Source organism: Lathyrus oleraceus, chromosome 5 (genome assembly GCF_024323335.1).
Source record: "Lathyrus oleraceus cultivar Zhongwan6 chromosome 5, CAAS_Psat_ZW6_1.0, whole genome shotgun sequence".
Classification (NCBI taxonomy): domain Eukaryota; kingdom Viridiplantae; phylum Streptophyta; class Magnoliopsida; order Fabales; family Fabaceae; genus Lathyrus; species Lathyrus oleraceus.
Genome location: NC_066583.1, coordinates 347,239,625 through 347,257,324, shown reverse-complemented (window position 1 = coordinate 347,257,324; position 17,700 = coordinate 347,239,625). Strand labels below are relative to the sequence as shown.

Genomic DNA, 17,700 nt, shown 5'->3' with positions numbered 1-17,700 from the left:
CTACTCATTTTGAAATTGATACCACGAACTACGAGGTTTTGATCCCTCATTTTTATATTGGTACGTAAGCACAAGTCCGAAGGTCTTGCCAAACACAAAAATATAATCAATGAATTATTTTCTCATCCCCACACTCTATTTATTGCAAACATCTTTTATACCAAAGACACAAGCACACATAAAAAAGGGCTCCCTAGGAGTACCTAGGACACTTTGGGTGCTAACACCTTCCCTCTGTGTAACCAACCCCCTTACCTGTAATCTCTGACATTTTATTAGTTTTGATTTTAAAACTTCTTATCTTTGGGTTTTGTTCGTACTTTTCCCTTTTCCTTTGGAAACAATAAAAGCGCGGTGGCGACTCTGGTTTTATTGACGTTACGTTTATTCATAGCTTGATGGTCATGAATTTACCGCTACAAGTTCCTACATCGATAAAACATTCGGAAGTAGTCTTCGAATATTTCGAGAGAGGCAACCTTCTCGTCTCTGGGGCAAGCTTAGCTAAACACATACCTTTGATTCCCACTCTCAAGTTAGGAGGAACTCCGGGTTTCAAGGAAGATTCAAAAGTGTCATTTAGCCATAGCTGCAGAAGCCATATATGTCCATCAATTTATAGGCTTTCAGGATTTTCTGGTCTTACCATATCAACGACAACCAAAGCCAGAGACTCGTAAAGTTCCATGAGAATTAGTTGGCTCATGCATATTCTTATGCCTTCGTAGAGTTAGGTTGCAATGGGCATATAATTTTTAGCCACCTGAGCAGATCAAGTATAAAATACATACCTTGACAACACGTAGGTAAGAAATGTAATTTGTTTATGCACAGAAATGTTACCGGTGCCCCTTCGATAATCCTCCATGAAAGAGTTGTAAGCTGGTCTACATAAGGAGAAGGAAGGATCAATTCTAGTAACCTTTATAGGATCTAAGTCCATCCCATTTGGGCGAAGGCCAGATATATCAACTGTGTCAAAGAAAGTGGGGGTTATCATCATGCAGGACAGTTGAAAAGTGTTAGTGGAAGTATCCCAGAAACACATGGAAACAATTAGCATGGGGGATTATAAGGGAAACTCACCATGGACAGCTGGATTAGATCATAACTCCCTAAATCTTTCCAATAGTGTATGCTCCCCCATTCAACCCTATCCAGCCATTAAATATACTCAACTACTAGATGATAGGCCTAGATCTAGAGGGGGGTGAATAGATCCCAAGTTAAAAATTTATCCGAAAATTTGACTTAGAAAAATTTATGGCGCGAAATCAAGTTTCAAATATTTTCTAGATAAAAAATCGTCTAACCAAACCTACAATTGAATAGCTCGGATATGCATAAATGTGTCAATGTTATGATAATAATCCACAAATCAATCAACAACAATTAAGCACAACTAATTGAATACTCTACAATAGTAAAAGTCTATCTTCAATGATATCCACACACAAAAAACTAAGTCAAACAATTTGTCGAACACTTGGTGTGCAAAAAAAAAGTTTGGAATTTTATATAGTGTTTGTTGTTCTAAGAAATCTAATCACAGACAAATGGTTAGTGATCAATACAACAAACACAAGATTCAAAATGTAATCAAAATTATGATCCAAACTATGTTGATTTGGTGCTCAAAGAAATCGATAATTTGCGAATCGAACAATAAAAGAGATAGATAGATAGATAGAGAGAGAGAGAGAGAGACAAAATACACAACGGTTTGTTTAGGAAGTTTCCCAATCTCTCTCTCTCTCTTTCTCTCTCTCTCTCTCTCTCTCTCTCTCTCTCTCTCTCTCTCTCTCTCTCTCTCTCTCTCTCTCTCTCTCTCTCTTTCTCTCTCTCTCGTGCGCGCGTGTACACTATGCTAAAAGTATTGCTTTCAGAAAGTTTATGTTCTTCGCTAGGGTTACATTTCATTTATTGGTATATTTTTTAACATAATGAGATTATGATGTGTATTCTTCGTGTTTCTCTATTCATGTTTTGTGACTATAACTTTGTTCATGTTTCCCTGTTCATGTTTTGTGACTATAACTTTGTTCATGTTACAAACTCATTTTGTTGATTGTAATCGTGGTTTTGGTGTTGTTAAAGGAAGTAAATGGCAACAGACACTAAGAGAAGGAAATTATTTTATTCATTAAGAAGACATTACATTTTGGATCCTAAATCATTATATAATTTTATTCTTCATCCCACTCTTCTACCATTAGATCCTCTTTCCTCTTAGGCTTTATCATTGTTGTCCTTATTCTGCCTACTTTGAGACCCATCAGTTATGCCTACCCCTTCTAATACTTCCTCATACTTCTGAACCTTTGAAGCTTCCTTAAACTTCTGTTTTTCTTCCTTTGCTTTTTCCTTCATCAACTTCCTAATCTCCTTCTTAAAATCCTTCTTTTGAGCCTCATACTGCTTTGGTTTACCCATTTTAGCTGAAGAGTAATGTGATCTTGATGGTTATGCAAACGTCTGTTTTTATAAGAAGAAATCTTGAATAACGTACAATATGTCTTGAATACTATGCATCTTGGGAAGCTTTGCCTTTCAGAATCCGACTTTGACTATCTTGAATATTGTGGATAATCTCTTACCTTTTTCTCCAGCCATTGAGATTCTGTGAATATTTTATTTTTGTTTTTACTCAGATTCTCTCTTATCTCTTTTTTATCTTATGTTTGTAGATTTTTGTTCTTAAGTAACACAAATTCCTACTTCATATGAAGAACATCAAGAAGGAATATGCGAAAAATAACAAGGAAATAATGGTGAGGTTGGAATTCAAACCAAGGACATATAAACTATTTCACAACGGTTGTTTGACTAAACTGTTGTTATAAGTAGCGTGCAACCTAACTTATAACTACAATCTCTCGTCTGTTGTGGAAACCAACATACATACAATCATATACTGCCTGACAAAGGACATACAACCATCATTATATGTGTTTCGCAACCGTCATTATATGTGTTTTTTGTAGTAGTACCATAAATCCCAATGTATTCATTTAAAACTACTACTAGCATTATGAACACTTAACATAAAAACACCCCTAGTTTGTTTATCCTAAAAACACACATCACATGCTTTATTCTCAAACTTGCTACTTTCATTTCCTATATTAGAAATCAATTGAGTAACTTTTAACAACGAATGTACCATGTGTTGATGTCAAGTTGACTTGTTTCACCAGCTTTGTATGCCATCTCATTCTGGATACCCTTGAAGAAATATAACACATCTTTGCGTTCACCCCCTCAAATCAGCATCATCAAAGTGAGTTCATGAATAACACATAATGTAATAGTTAATGTACAACACAATTTGCTTCATCACTTAATTGAGATATCAATAACAAACTATAATTTAACTTTGGGACGTAAAGAACATTCCCAATTCTAAATCATCCATCTAACACTATTGTCCCTTCTTAGTGGCCAAATCTTTCTTTCCCTCTAGAAGACCAACTGGGCACCGTGTTATTTCTCTTAATTCACACAAGAGCTTAAGATTCAGATTCTCTATCATATGGTAAGAGGCTCATGTGTCAATAATCCATGCATGATCTTATCAACATCAAGTGTTCCAACGCTTATTTCTCCATTGATATGTATTATGTTGGCTTAAACACCTTTGTTTCTGTTTCTGTTGTGTGTAATATTGAACATGTGACTCCATACACAAGAAGGAGGGGGTGGTGGATCATGGAGATTTGAAAATCATTGATTAAAAACAAAATAATTATGGAACTATGAGTTTGAAAACATTTTCTCAAGAACGTTTGTAAAAGCAGCAGAAATTCAAGGTATAGAAGTGACCTACTTCTATCCCAAGAGAGATAACACTAGTGATTTATAGAGGTTCAATCTTAAAGACGTGAACTACTCTTCTCCCCAAGAATTGATATTGAGAGTATCCAATAATGTATGAGCTCTTTTATAAGGTTATGCCCCAAAATCACTTATGCTAGGAAATGAAGTTTCAGGATGATTTCTAACTAAATAGTGAACAAAGTTTGAAGTTGTAAGTCTCCAAACAACGAATAGGCTTAAAGCGATTATTCTTCTCACCAAACAACAAAATGAGCTTTGAGAAATTAGTCTCTAAGCCAAACTAATATTTTACACAGGCTGATCTTGAACCAAGATAAGTTTGAGTTGGCTATCCTCCAAATCGAATTGATGTTTAACACGGGCTGACCACAAACCGAACCGAGATCTTTACCAGGCTGATCTCAAACCTACTGAGATTTCACACATGTTGAACTAAGAAACCGAATGGGATTTTACATCAATATGATCTCAAACCTATAGATCTTTTAATCGGGTTAAGCTCAAGAACCGGTGTGAATATTTTTCTCTAATTATTCTTCAGAAATATAAAATGATAGGTTTTCTGCAATGGTGGAGCTCACGAACCAAACAAAGACTTATTCTGATCCCTAAACACAAACAATGAGCTTTTACACCGGTTTAGCTCTAAACCAAAAAATATCTTCCTAATTAAGAATGATTTACTTAATAGACAAACTAATTTTGTTAAATTTACAATTTAATACCTCACCTAAAACAAATACCTTACTAAACTCAAGAACACTCGCAAAATACTACGACTAAAATATGTGAGAAAAAAGTTTAAGATGATTTATAGAAATTAAGAGAGTTGAGAAGTGATATGATTCTCATTTTTTGAATGATTTGAAATAGTAAATAGGCTCTCAACTTATAGGCCAACGGATGGTGTTAAAAGGGAAACAATCCATGGGCCTTTTAATTGTCATAATCGATTGACTAATTGATTATACACTTGCACTAATTGGTTATTGTTGCTCAAATTGGAAGGTTTTGATAGAGAGTATTACCGATCATTAAGAGACTATCATAATCGATTATGGACTTGATTCTCCCTCATCTAATCGATTAGGTATTAGTTCTAATCGATTAGACAATTCAAAATCTTGTCCTAATCAGTTTTGACAATTTCTAATTCATCCGGTCAGGCTCCAAAAACATTTACGGGTTCTTTTAATAAAAAATTGAGACGCCTCTTTGTATTTTAAATATGTGTGTGTAATTTATCCATTGTACTTACGAAAACACCCTTGTGTTTTTACAATACACTGATCACTTAAACAAATACGATCAGGCGAGCTTTCTGACTTCCTCTCTTTCACACTCTAAAGTTTCAAGTCTTGACATTATCTTTGACATCAATTCACACAAGAGTCTTGAGTATTCTATACGAGGCTTGAGATGTATCTACATTATTCACCATCATCTGAGATGATTTAAATCACCATTGATCATAAACCTTAATCCTTCACTTGATCTGACTTTTGCTTGATTCAGAAGGATAACTTGAACAACCACCTTGTGCATCTTTAACTTCTTGTACTAAATTTAGTAGTTGCTTGACTTTAGGCATTGTTATCATCAAAACACTTCAAGTGATGTTGCTACTCCATGTGTTGTGGTCATCGAAACCAAGTCATCGCCAAGGTTAAACAATTTCTTCTTGAATCTTGCTTTCCATGAGCTTTATTCTTTTGATTAACCTGCAAACACATAATGCCACATGTAACTCATACTCTACATTATCCTTTTCCTTGCCCAATCACTTTCTTTTCCCCATGTGGCCGATCCCCCCACAAATCAGGATAAATAATGAGTTGAAGGCAATTCTCAGCTTCATGTCTTGCCCGATTGCAAATTGAACAGATTGAGTTGCTGCCTTTGATTTCGGTAAGTCATCTAGTTCCTCTTCCACGAGCTTGTGATGCAAATGCAATAACATCACCTTGCTCTTCCTTTCCCTGAGATATGGCTCTTATTCTTTATTCTTGCACCAAAGTTGCATACACTATAGACAATAACGATAGATGGACAATTGCAAGAACATTGAAGTGCACTATACCATACAACGTGTCGTCTAGACCCATCATTAATTGATAAACTTTCTTTTCTTCTCGCTGCTTTTCCAATGTCACACTTGCACCCTCTCATAAGTGTAGTTAGGAATTTGTTGAGAGTTTGTCAATTCATCCCATGAGCTCTTTAACTTTCCATAGTATGTGATCATGGACTTTCCATAATATCGCTTCTTAATATCTTCCCACAACACCTTCATGTCCTCTTGATATGAAATGGTAGAAGGCATGCTTGCTTCTAGCGTGTTTATTACCCTTGACACTAACATGAACTACACTGTTCGCCAATCTTCTAATTCATAAGACTTTTTTTAAGGCTATTTGACTGTTCCGTTCACGAAACTCCATTTTTGTCTTACACAAAGAGAAATGTGCATAGCTCTAGACCGTTCATTATAGTTCTCCTCTTTTAATTGACCATGAGTGATCTAAATGACACAATTGTCATTCGAATTCAAATCATATGTTAAATGATTCTTCTCCCTCATATCAATTTTCCTTTCTGTTTCACTCTTTTTTTTAGTGATTCAACCATTTTATTTTCGTTCGTACAATCTTGATAGTATCGATCCTGCTTTGGTATCATGATAAAACTAAACATGAAAAAAATTCTTATTTCATTGAAAGACTACCTAATATATACACATTACAGGTCAAAATCGTCTTCTATAATTTCTCTTATACATTCATTTCTATCCTTATTTAGCTATACAATATTTTCATTAATTACATAAAAAGACTTGAATATCGAATATTTGCAAATATGCAGTATTAATGCACATAGCTATGATTGACTTAGGACACACAACACACACACCCACAAGTTGGTAAAGTGTACAATTTAAGTTCATTGAACTTCACTCTAGTAAATATATGTGTCGACACACAAAAGTTGGTAAAGTGTAGTAGTGTACAATTTACGTTCATTGAACTTGGCTCAAATCTATATGGTGCCACTAAATATATGTTTCCTTTTTAATGTGATTTTTTCTAAAGTTTAAGACATCACTTTATTCTTTAATGATTTGACCATATTTAGAGTCTAAATATGTCTCTACATTAAATTTTAATTAATTAATATATATGTTCATATATTATTAAATTATTTTATAAAATATTTTTTATGAAATTTCCTTTTAGGATAAAATAGTGTCATTTCTGTGTTTTCTTTTCTTCATTTGTTTTAACATGAATAGGTTTCTGTATGTCAAAATAATTTTGGTTGCAGTAAATGAATTCATAGGAAGCAAACAAGTGTCAGGAAAACACATCAATACAACTCAAGCCGTGTTTCACTGCGTCATCTCTTGTCTACCATGTGTTTGTAAAAATTCCAAATCGAGTAAACAAACTCCCACTTCGTCTCTCTCATTCTTAATCATCACAAACAACAACACGTAGCACACAAAGAAAAACAAACCCCAAATCTTTTTCCTTTCTTACACAAATTTCACCATTATCTCAAACCACTTTTCACACACGTGGTCTCCACCGTCACGTGAATTGAGTGTCCATATTTTCCAAGTCACCTCAAATTTTCAAACACTCACAGCACAATGTCTCAAAACACTCACAACAATTCTTCTTCTTCTTCACTTTTTCTTCTTCTTCTATCATGGGTCTCTCTCCCAAACACTCTCCTCGTACCCCAACTTATCTCTTTCCATGTGTCATCGCTCTCTCTTTCTTCTCTCTTACTGGCCTTCTTCTCTACAAGGTTCTTCTCTCTTTACCCAACAATTAATCTCACCAATTCACTTCTCATTTTTCACCCTCTAACTATTTTATTCTTTCTTTGCGTAATTTTATCAAACAGGTGGACGACGTTGTCAGCCGAACCGGAACCGTGGTAGGTCACAACCTAGAACCAACGCCGTGGCACGTTTTCCCTACGAAACCATTCGACGAAGAGACTCGTCAGAGCAGAGCCTACAAAATCATACAGTGTTCATATCTCACATGCCGTAACGCGGTCTCCGGTGGCAGCGGACGACTCGGTTACGCTGCCGGAGATGCGAAAGCGAAAGCGCCGACTTGTCCTGATTTTTTCAAGGCGATCCGGAGAGATCTGGAGCCGTGGATGAAAACCAGAATTTCGGAGGGGCATTTGGCGGAAGCGCAAAAGTATGCGGCTTTTAGAGTGGTGATTGTTGGAGGGAAGATGTTTGTTGATTGGTATTATGCTTGTGTTCAGAGTAGGGCTATGTTTACTGTTTGGGGTTTGTTGCAGCTTTTGAGGAAGTACCCTGGGTTGGTTCCTGATGTGGATTTGATGTTTGATTGCATGGATAAGCCTAGTATTAACAAAACTGAACATAATTCAAAGCCTTTGCCACTCTTTCGATATTGTACCACAAAGGAACATTTTGATATACCTTTTCCTGATTGGTCCTTCTGGGGATGGTAAGATTTCAATTGGGATTCTCTCAAATCTTACATTTTCATCAATTTATCCTTCCATTGTACTTTCTATATTAGTGCGTATTATGTAATTGTATATGATGGATGATCTTAGCTTATTGATACTCAATGATATATTAAGATGAATCTATGAAGCTCTCACATAGACACACAGATGGAGACCAGATACACAACACTGACACCAACACATAGACACGGGTAATAATTAAAAAATAATTTGAAGTTATTGAATGTAACCACATGTGTCGATCACTCACACCATTTGATAGACAATATCATTTTTTGGAATAGGAATGATGTGCATGAACTATGTTGATGTTGCATTTAACTCCTTTAAAGTGAACAATTCACATTAGAGGAAAGTAAGTAATCTCAATTGTTGATGAATAAATCAACAATTTATATTTGGATATATCATGATTTGGAGCATGAACATTAACGCGTAATATTACTTTATTCTATGAATTGAATCACTTATTTTAAACTATCTTGTTAAACTCGGCCGTTCCGGCCGTTATCTCGGCATGGAACAGAAAAATCAAGAAAACTGTGTCAGGCCGTGCCGTTCCGTCACATATGGGTGACACAGCTGAAACAACCGCAAAAATGGGAATGGATTCAGAACGACGCCACGTCTGAGCGGCCGCTCCAGCCGCGTCGGCCGTAAATGATATTACCCTTAAATTTTTAAGGATATCAAGGTTATTTTATTGAATTTTATTTGCATTTGCAACCATGTTTTGCTCAAGACTTCTGACTTTTATTTCTAAATATTAATACTTCATGAATTTATTAATTTATTTTAGTTTTTAACAATTATGTGTTCATTAATATTAACTATATTAGTATTCGCGTCACTAAAATATCGGTCGTTCCACTTCGCGCTCCCATTCTGTTCCATTTCTGAAGATGGCTGCGCCGTGCCGCAATCCGAGATTGATAACATAGAATTTAAAGAAGTCCAATCTAATAAGGTTTTATTGCTTGATGATTTCGGTGTGCTAATTTGTTGATGTCTTTGTGTTGAACTTAACATTTGTTGGTCAGGTCAGAGATAAATATTAAACCGTGGCGGGAAGAGTTCCCAGATATCAAACAAGGTTCTCAAGCTGTAAGTTGGCGAGATAGGAAGCAGCTAGCATACTGGAAAGGAAATCCAGATGTTTTATCTCCTATTCGTACAGAATTACTAAATTGCAATGATTCTAAAGCGTGGGGAGCAGAAATTTTGCGTCAGGTTGGCTTGAATCGCCTTTCTCAATTCGACATTAATCAATCTTGGCAAATTTTGACATGCTTTATGCACCAAACTTAGTTGTCTGATATGTGTATGCATTGCAGGATTGGGTTGCAGCTGCTAAAAGTGGCTTTAAGGAATCAAAACTTTCAAAACAGTGCAATCACAGGTATGTAACCAACTGTTTTTCCTCTTAGAGCATTCCTCAAAACTCAAAAATAAAGCTCACAAAATATATATGGACTTTTTTGCACATTTAATAAAACAATACTTAAACTTATATACATGGCTTAATTGCAATTTTGATTCTTCTATTTTTGACTTGCAAATTGAATTAGTCCCCCTTCTGAAAAATTTATTTTTTTGGTCCTCTCACTCGGGTTTTTGGACCAGAAAGTGGATGATGTGACAAGTTCTAATTGATGCGACATAAGAACATGTTTGGTATCAAGGTGGGTTTGTCAAAATCACGGTGGACCATTATGATTTAAGTGTAGCTTTTGCAAAATCATGGTGGCTCACCGTGATTTCAACAAACCTAGCATGATACCTAACATGCATGAAATCATCCAGGTGGATTTATAATCTTTCACGTATGGATTTGCAACATAATCCTCATCTTCTTCTCTTATGTATCCTCTCATTCCCTCTTCACCATCCGCCATTAGCTCGTCTGGATCGTTCTATGTCAGCAGATTTTAATTTTATGCCAAGTCAACAACATCACCACTTTTGGGTCTAAAAATCTGAGTGAGGGACTAAAAAAACCAAATTTAAAAATGGAGGACCAATTCTTTGAACAAGTTGAAATAGGGATACTAAATCTTCATTTGAGCGAACAAAATAAACAATTGGGATGTTATTCATTTAGATCTTCAAGTTCCATGTTAAGAAATTGTTTTTAATTAATTCGGATTTTGTTTTCATGCTGCTCGGCTGTTGATTATTATTGTCCTTGGCTTAACACTTTCGATTAATTTTTCCACCAGGTATAAGATCTATGCTGAAGGGTATGCATGGTCTGTGAGTTTGAAATATATTCTCTCATGTGGTTCTGTTACACTAATTATAACACCTCAGTATGAAGACTTTTTCACTCGTGGCCTTATTCCACTTCAAAACTTTATTCCTATTAATCCTCTAGATCTATGTCCATCTATAAAGCGTGCCGTAGACTGGGGAAATATGCACCCGAGAGAGGTATTTCTGTACTTATTGTTCTATATTGTCATTTAGTTTTGATCCACGGCGTCTAACATAGTGTTATTCTTCTAATTCTTTAAAAGAGATAATACAACATTGAGGTTAAGATCAAATTACATTTCACTTGTTTAGCCTTATGTGTTAAAAATTACGAACTCGTAGATATAGTGTAGATGAATTTCTAAATCAAACTGGTGACTGAAAATGAATGTTTTTATTTCAACGGTTCAAAATGAATGTGCTGTGATATTTTTCTCAATATATAAGGAAGAACATGGTTATTAGGCATGGCATTTGACCACAACATTTCTGAGCTCATGGCATGAAATAAATTATTTTGACATTACAATTATTTACATAGAAGATGCAGTGCCATGAAACATAGTGATGATCCAAGTTCAACTACCCTATGTTAGTTGCCTACAAATTTTACACTCCAACAAGTAGCCTAAAGTTTTCTTCAGTTATTGAATTTTTCTATGTAAGTTTAGTGTGAGAAATCCAGCACCAAGGAATTTGATTATTTATGTAACTGCTTTTATATTGCTTTACAGGCAGAGGTGTTGGGAAAAAGAGGGCAGGACTATATGGAAACCTTAAACATGGATCGAGTTTATGATTACATGTTCCACCTTATCTCGGAATACTCGAAACTTCTCAACTTCAAGCCTACTCCACCGTCATCTGCCTTGGAAGTTTGCGCTGAATCTGTTCTTTGCTTTGCTGATGAGAAGCAGACGTTATTCCTTAATAGTACAAAGGTCTCCCCTTCACAAACACCTCCCTGTACTATCAAATATGTCTAGAGTGACTGATCTTACCTATATTTTGCTGCACGAAAGATGTGGAGCATCTAATATCCAAGAACATATGGTTACAATGAGTGCCATTTTCGGTATCAAAAGAAAAAGATCGATGTTGAATGTAAATTTATAGTGCCTTGAGAGGTAATTATTTACAAATTTGTGTTTGTAATAGGTCATCATTATTTAACAGAGCATACAATGCGGGAATTTTCATTTTTTTTTGAACTGGCATTTCTTATGCCTTCTCTTCATTTTTATTTATTTATCCTGTTCATCTTCTCCTAATCTTCTTCCACTTCATTTTCCTTTATTTATTATTATTATTAAACACAACAATAGGCATATTTGTAAACATAGTACTACTTACAAATCTTGATGTGCAATTTACAAGAAATTATTTAAGCTGATATAACATATTAAGATATGTAGAATTTAATGTGCACTGAATTCTTAACTACTTAGAAATGGATAATCAAATTATTTTATTTTGTAACACTGTCTCTCAAGCAGCTGACTGGTATTCTGTATTTCTAGACATAATTTTTTCAAAAATTGGATAGCTCAATATTTTGGTAAAGAGATCGGTAAGTTGATCTTGTGAAAAAATATAAGGAGTGCAGATCAATCCGCAATCTAAGTTTCTTTTGATAAAATGTTTATCCACTTCGTTGAATTGAACTGTGAGTTTACTAATGACTAATTTATTTTTACAATAGAGTTTCATAATTTCATCCCTTTTAATTTATAAGATAATTTTCAATTAAAGTAATTTACAAATATTGTGTTATAGATCGAAATTCAACTTCAGCATTGGATTGAGCAACATCTGCTTTTCACTCCTCCAAATTAAAAGATTTCTTATGAGAAATATACAATATCTTGTAGTGAATCTTTCATTCCTTTTTAAACAAAATTCTTTTTCTTGGAATTTCCTTAAAGATATTGTAAAATCTTAGAGTTGCAATTAAACGAACTTTCTCCAAATTGTGCATAACTTGATTACGCACACTTAAAATAAATACTGTTGCAAAATATTTTACTGATATATTAAAAAGTGATATTTACATATTACATTTACATGCTTTAAATAAGAGAGAATAGAAAACTTAATGGGCCTCATTACTAATAGAAATAATTACTATTTACAATCTAATATTTACAACACTCCCTCTCAAGCCAGTGAATGTATATCTATCATTCCCAGCTTGCAAGTAAGTTGCCTGAATCTTTCTGTTGGTAAGCCTTTTGTTAACACATCTGCCAGCTGATGCCCGGAAGGAACGTAAGATGTAGTTATCAGTCCACTATCCAACTTCTCTTTGATAAAATGTCGGTCAATCTCAATGTGTTTAGTCCTGTCATGCTGAACAGGATTATGAGCAATACTAATAGCCGATTTATTGTCACAAAACAATTTCATAGGACCTTCACATTGTATCTTCAAGTCTTCTAGAATTTGTTTCATCCACAATAGCTCACAAATTCCTAGTGCCATAGCTCTAAATTCTGCCTCGGTGCTTGATCGAGCAACTACACTTTGCTTTTTACTCTTCCAAGCTACAAGGTTACCACACAGAAAAGTACAATAGCCTGACGTAGATCTTATGTCACTCACTGATCCGGCATAATCCGCATCAGTGTAAGTCTCCATAGTTAGATTTCCACCTCTTTTAAACAAAAGTCCTCTCCCTGGAGTTGCTTTAAGATATTGTAGAACGCGGTCTACAGCCTGCAAATGTCTCACCCTCGAATCATGCATGAATTGGCTCACCACACTGACTGCATATGCCAAATCTGGTCTAGTGTGTGCCAAGTAAATCAATTTTCCCACTAATCTATGATATTGACCCTTGTCAACTTTGTCACTTTCCTCCTCAAAGCTTATCCTGTGATTTTGTTCAATGGGAACACTTGCAGGTTTGCATCCAAGTTTTCCAGTTTCCTGCAAAAGATCAAGCACATACTTCCTTTGAGAAATAAAGATGCCTTGCTTTGAGTAGGCTATCTCAATTCCCAAGAAATACTTGAGTTGCCCAAGGTCTTTCATCTCAAACTCTGCTGATAATTTCTCTTTGAGGAAATGTCTCTCAATCAAATCATCTCTTGTAACAATAATATCATCAACATAAACAAGAAGTACAGTCAGTTTTCCTCCTTGTGAATGTTTAAAAAATAAAGTGTGGTCTCCTTGACTTTGCTTATAGCCCAAACACATCATTGCCTTTGTGAATCTTCCAAACCATGCCCGAGGGGACTGCTTTAGTCCATATAAGGCTTTCTTCAATTTACACACCTTGTTAGCTCCATTTTTTATGCCAACACCTGGTGGAATCTCCATATACACTTCTTCCTCTAAGTCTCCATGCAAGAACGCATTTTTAACATCAAACTGTTGCAATTCCCATCCACATGAAGCAGCAAGAGATAGTAAAATTCAAATAGTATTCATCTTTGCCACTGGGACAAATGTCTCCTCATAATCAATACCATACGTCTTAGTATAACCTTTTGCCACTAGTCTTGCTTTGTACCGATCAAGTGTACCATCAGATTTGTACTTTACAGTATAGATCCATCTGCATCCAACTAGACTTTTGTCTCTTTTCCTTTCAATAATCTCCCAAGTACCATTTTTTTCAAGTGCTCTCATTTCCTCATCCATAGCTTGGACCCAATTTCTATTTTGCAATGCTTCTTCAATAGATGATGGGATTTTCACAGAATCAACAGCTGCAATAAAACTTTGATATTGTGTGGAAAGATGTTTAGTGGAGACATATTGAGAGATAGGGTGTCGATATAGGGAGGGACATGATCTTTTATCCTTCCTCAAAGCAATGGGTAAATCAACTGGATTAGTGTCACAAGTATCAAAAATGGCACAATCATCACTAGAGGAATCATTTTCAGTACTTACCTCCGGTTCAGGCGATTGAATTTGTTTCTGGAGAAGGTCAGGTTTACTTCTTCTCTGATACACTAGAGTTGGTGTTGGAGGTGCTGATTCCTGTAAAACAGAAGGCCTTGAAGGACCAGGAACACTTACTGGCTCAGATTCAGGTGTTGAACTAGGACTCAAACTCAAACTAGGTGACAACTCGGGTTCAAGAGAGGGAACACTGATAGGTGTTCTAGGGAGGCTAGAATCAAGGATCAGAAACTCGGACTCAGACTCAGACTCAGACTCTAAGTCACTTATGTTCTCCCCCTGAGACTGAGAACGAGTGAAATATGACACATTTTCATGAAAGGTGACATCTTTGGAGACAAAGAATTTTCGACTCGGAGGATGATAACATTTGTACCCTCTTTTGTTGGGTGCATAACCCAGAAAGATACATCTGACAGCACGGGGATCCAATTTGTTGCGATATTGTTTGTGAACATGAACAAAAGCAACACAACCAAAAATGAGAGACTCAAGAGTGTGTAAGATAGGAACGGATGGAAAACGTGAAAGCATAAATTGGGCAGGACTTTTATTACCTAACACTCGAGATGGGACCCGGTTAATCAGATAGGCAGCAGTAAGAATTGCCTTACCCCAATAAGAGGTAGGAACAAACATTTGAAAAAGGAGAGATCTAGCAACTTCAAGTAAATGATGATTTTTTCTTTCTGCGACACCGTTTTGTTGTGGGGTGTCAACACATGTGAATTCATGGAGAATGCCATGTTTACTAGTGAAGTTGGAAAAGGTATGATTGACATATTCTTTACCATTGTCAGAACGAATTCTTTTTATGCCTTTCCCAAATTGCGTTTGTACCATATTATAAAATTGGATAAATATTTGTGGTACTTCGGATTTAGTATTCATCAAGAAAATCCAACTTACCCGAGTATAATCATCAATAAATGAGACAAACCATTTTGCACCAAAAATATTAGAGGTAGGGGCAGGTCCCCAAACATCAGAATGAATCAAATCAAAAGGTTCATCACTTTTATTAAAACTGGAAGGAAAAGATACACGATTGTGTTTTGCCAACTGACAAACATCACACTCAAAAGACTCGACAGAATGGTGTAAGAACAACGACGGAAACATAGACTTAATTATATAAAATGGAGGATGACCGAGACGCTTGTGCTGAAGCCAAATTTGTGAGGCTGGAGAGGAAGAATGAGACTGGAAACAGGAGGACAACACCTTTGGATGGTCATCAGAGAAGTAGTATAACCCTTCCTTTTCCTTAGCAATTCCAATCGTCTGCCCCGTGGTAAGGTCCTGAAAAACACAATGGGACATAGAAAAAATTACTTTACAATTCAGATCACGGGTAAGCTTATGGATGGAAATTAAACTGTGGGAAAGTGTGGGAACATGAAGCACAGATTGCAACTGGAATGGAGGTTGCAAGTCAATATTTCCAGTTCCAACAACACAAGCATGAGAGCCATCAACAACAATGATATAAGGAATACTCGAAGGTGTGGTATAAGAGCATAATAATGTGGAATCAAATGTCATATGATTAGTAGCACCAGAGTCAAGAATCCACGCATTCTTAGGAATATTACCACAAACAGTAAGAGATCGGGAACACAAACTCTTACCAGTAAATGCTAGAGACCCAGAACCAGAAGGCTTACTCATGGAGTCAAGCATAGACTTCAACCGTTCCACATCATTCTGACTAAAGGAGGAAAGATCAGTTCCCCTCTTTTCAAAGCTTTCAGTATCCTGGACATGTGTAGCAACATGTGCCTGATACTGGTGCATGTTGCGAGAACCGCCACCTCGACTAAGAACCTGCTCCCTCCCATGAAGTTTGAAACACCTATCCTTTGTATGCCCTGATCGGTTGCAATGCTCACAATAGAATTTATCACGAACATTCTTGGATGATGATGGTGGTGGTCCTTGTCTTGTTGTTTTGCTAGCTACTAATGCTGACACATCCGGGGTCTGTTCATGAAGCATAGCTTGACGACGGGTTTCCTCACTACGGACAGTGTAAAAAACTTCATTAAGATCAGGAAATTTTTCCTTACCCAAAATCTGCACCCGAATAGGGTCAAATTCAGCATTAAGGCCTGCTAGGAAATCAAAGATCCTATCCCGCTCAATAATAGTATTCAAGGTGGCAGTATCCTTGCTGCACTCCATCTTCAAATTCTGATACTGATCCAACTCAATCCAAAAACCATTGAGAACTCCAAAATACTCAGTGATCGAAAGATTTCCCTGCTTAGTGTTGAAGATTTTCCTCTTTAAATCATAACAAGCAGACATATCTTGTTTCATGGAATAACTGCGACGAAGATACTCCCAAACTGCCTTTGCACTTGAGAGATACATGCAATTTCTACTAATTTCTGGAGATATGGAGTTCCAAAGCCAAGTAATAATAGCAGAATCATCTTTATCCCAGGAAGGGAAGTTAGGAGCAGTAACCAGAGGAGGATTTCCTTCAATATGATCAAGCATGTCGCAACATTTTAGAGTGTGTCTGATGAACTGAGACCATTGAAAATAATTTTTGCCGGTAAGCCAATAACCTTTTTGAACGGCAAAATCCTTAGCATTAAATGGGGCTGGTGGATTTGTGGGAGGTGGAGGTGGAGGTGGCTGATCGTTAATAATCTCAGTCATTGAAAGGACAATCGAGAGAAAACAAACCAAGAAACAGGATGGGTTAGGGTTTCAAAGATGAGTGAACAGAAACAAGAAGCACGATGTGCTACAACACAAAACAAAAATGACCCAAACACCCAAAAACAACAACAAACTGCAAACTGCAGTAAAAAAAACTCCGCTACAAGGCGGCTAGGGTTTAGGCGGAAGCGAATCCCCCAAAATCGGGAGCTCTTGATACCATGTTGCAAAATATTTTACTGATATATTAAAAAGTGATACTTACATATTACATCTACATGCTTTAAATAAGAGAGAATAGAAAACCTAATGGGCTTTGACTAACGGGCCTCATTACTAATAGAAATAATTACTATTTACAATCTAATATTTACAACAAATACAATATTTGGCCTTGTGTGGGAAAGGTAAATTAATCTCTCAACCAATCTTAAATACATGTCCTCATTCACAATTGCACATTCTTTCGCATTATCCAACTTATAGCTTGGATCTATAGGA

General features: G+C 36.1%; 1 protein-coding gene across 1 annotated transcript; it reads left to right on the top strand.

Annotated features, from left to right (window-relative positions):
• The first annotated feature begins 7,315 nt into the window (after positions 1–7,315).
• On the top strand, positions 7,316–11,882 carry LOC127084572 (uncharacterized). Its single transcript, XM_051025054.1, has 6 exons — positions 7,316–7,647; positions 7,747–8,333; positions 9,399–9,588; positions 9,693–9,757; positions 10,578–10,788; positions 11,346–11,882. Exons 1-6 carry the CDS (start codon positions 7,546–7,548, stop codon positions 11,595–11,597), a joined length of 1,407 nt encoding a protein of 468 aa, XP_050881011.1. The 5' UTR covers positions 7,316–7,545; the 3' UTR covers positions 11,598–11,882.
• The last annotated feature ends 5,818 nt before the right edge of the window (positions 11,883–17,700 follow it).

What these genes read in the sequence shown, in the direction of transcription:
- LOC127084572 (XM_051025054.1), top strand. Translation starts at nt 7,546, where the DNA reads ATGGGTCTCTCTCCCAAACACTCTCCTCGTACCCCAACTTATCTCTTT. An exon ending in CTGGCCTTCTTCTCTACAAG is followed by an intron (nt 7,648 to 7,746) that starts GTTCTTCTCTCT and finishes TTTATCAAACAG; the next exon opens with GTGGACGACGTTGTCAGCCG. An exon ending in GAAATATGCACCCGAGAGAG is followed by an intron (nt 10,789 to 11,345) that starts GTATTTCTGTAC and finishes ATTGCTTTACAG; the next exon opens with GCAGAGGTGTTGGGAAAAAG.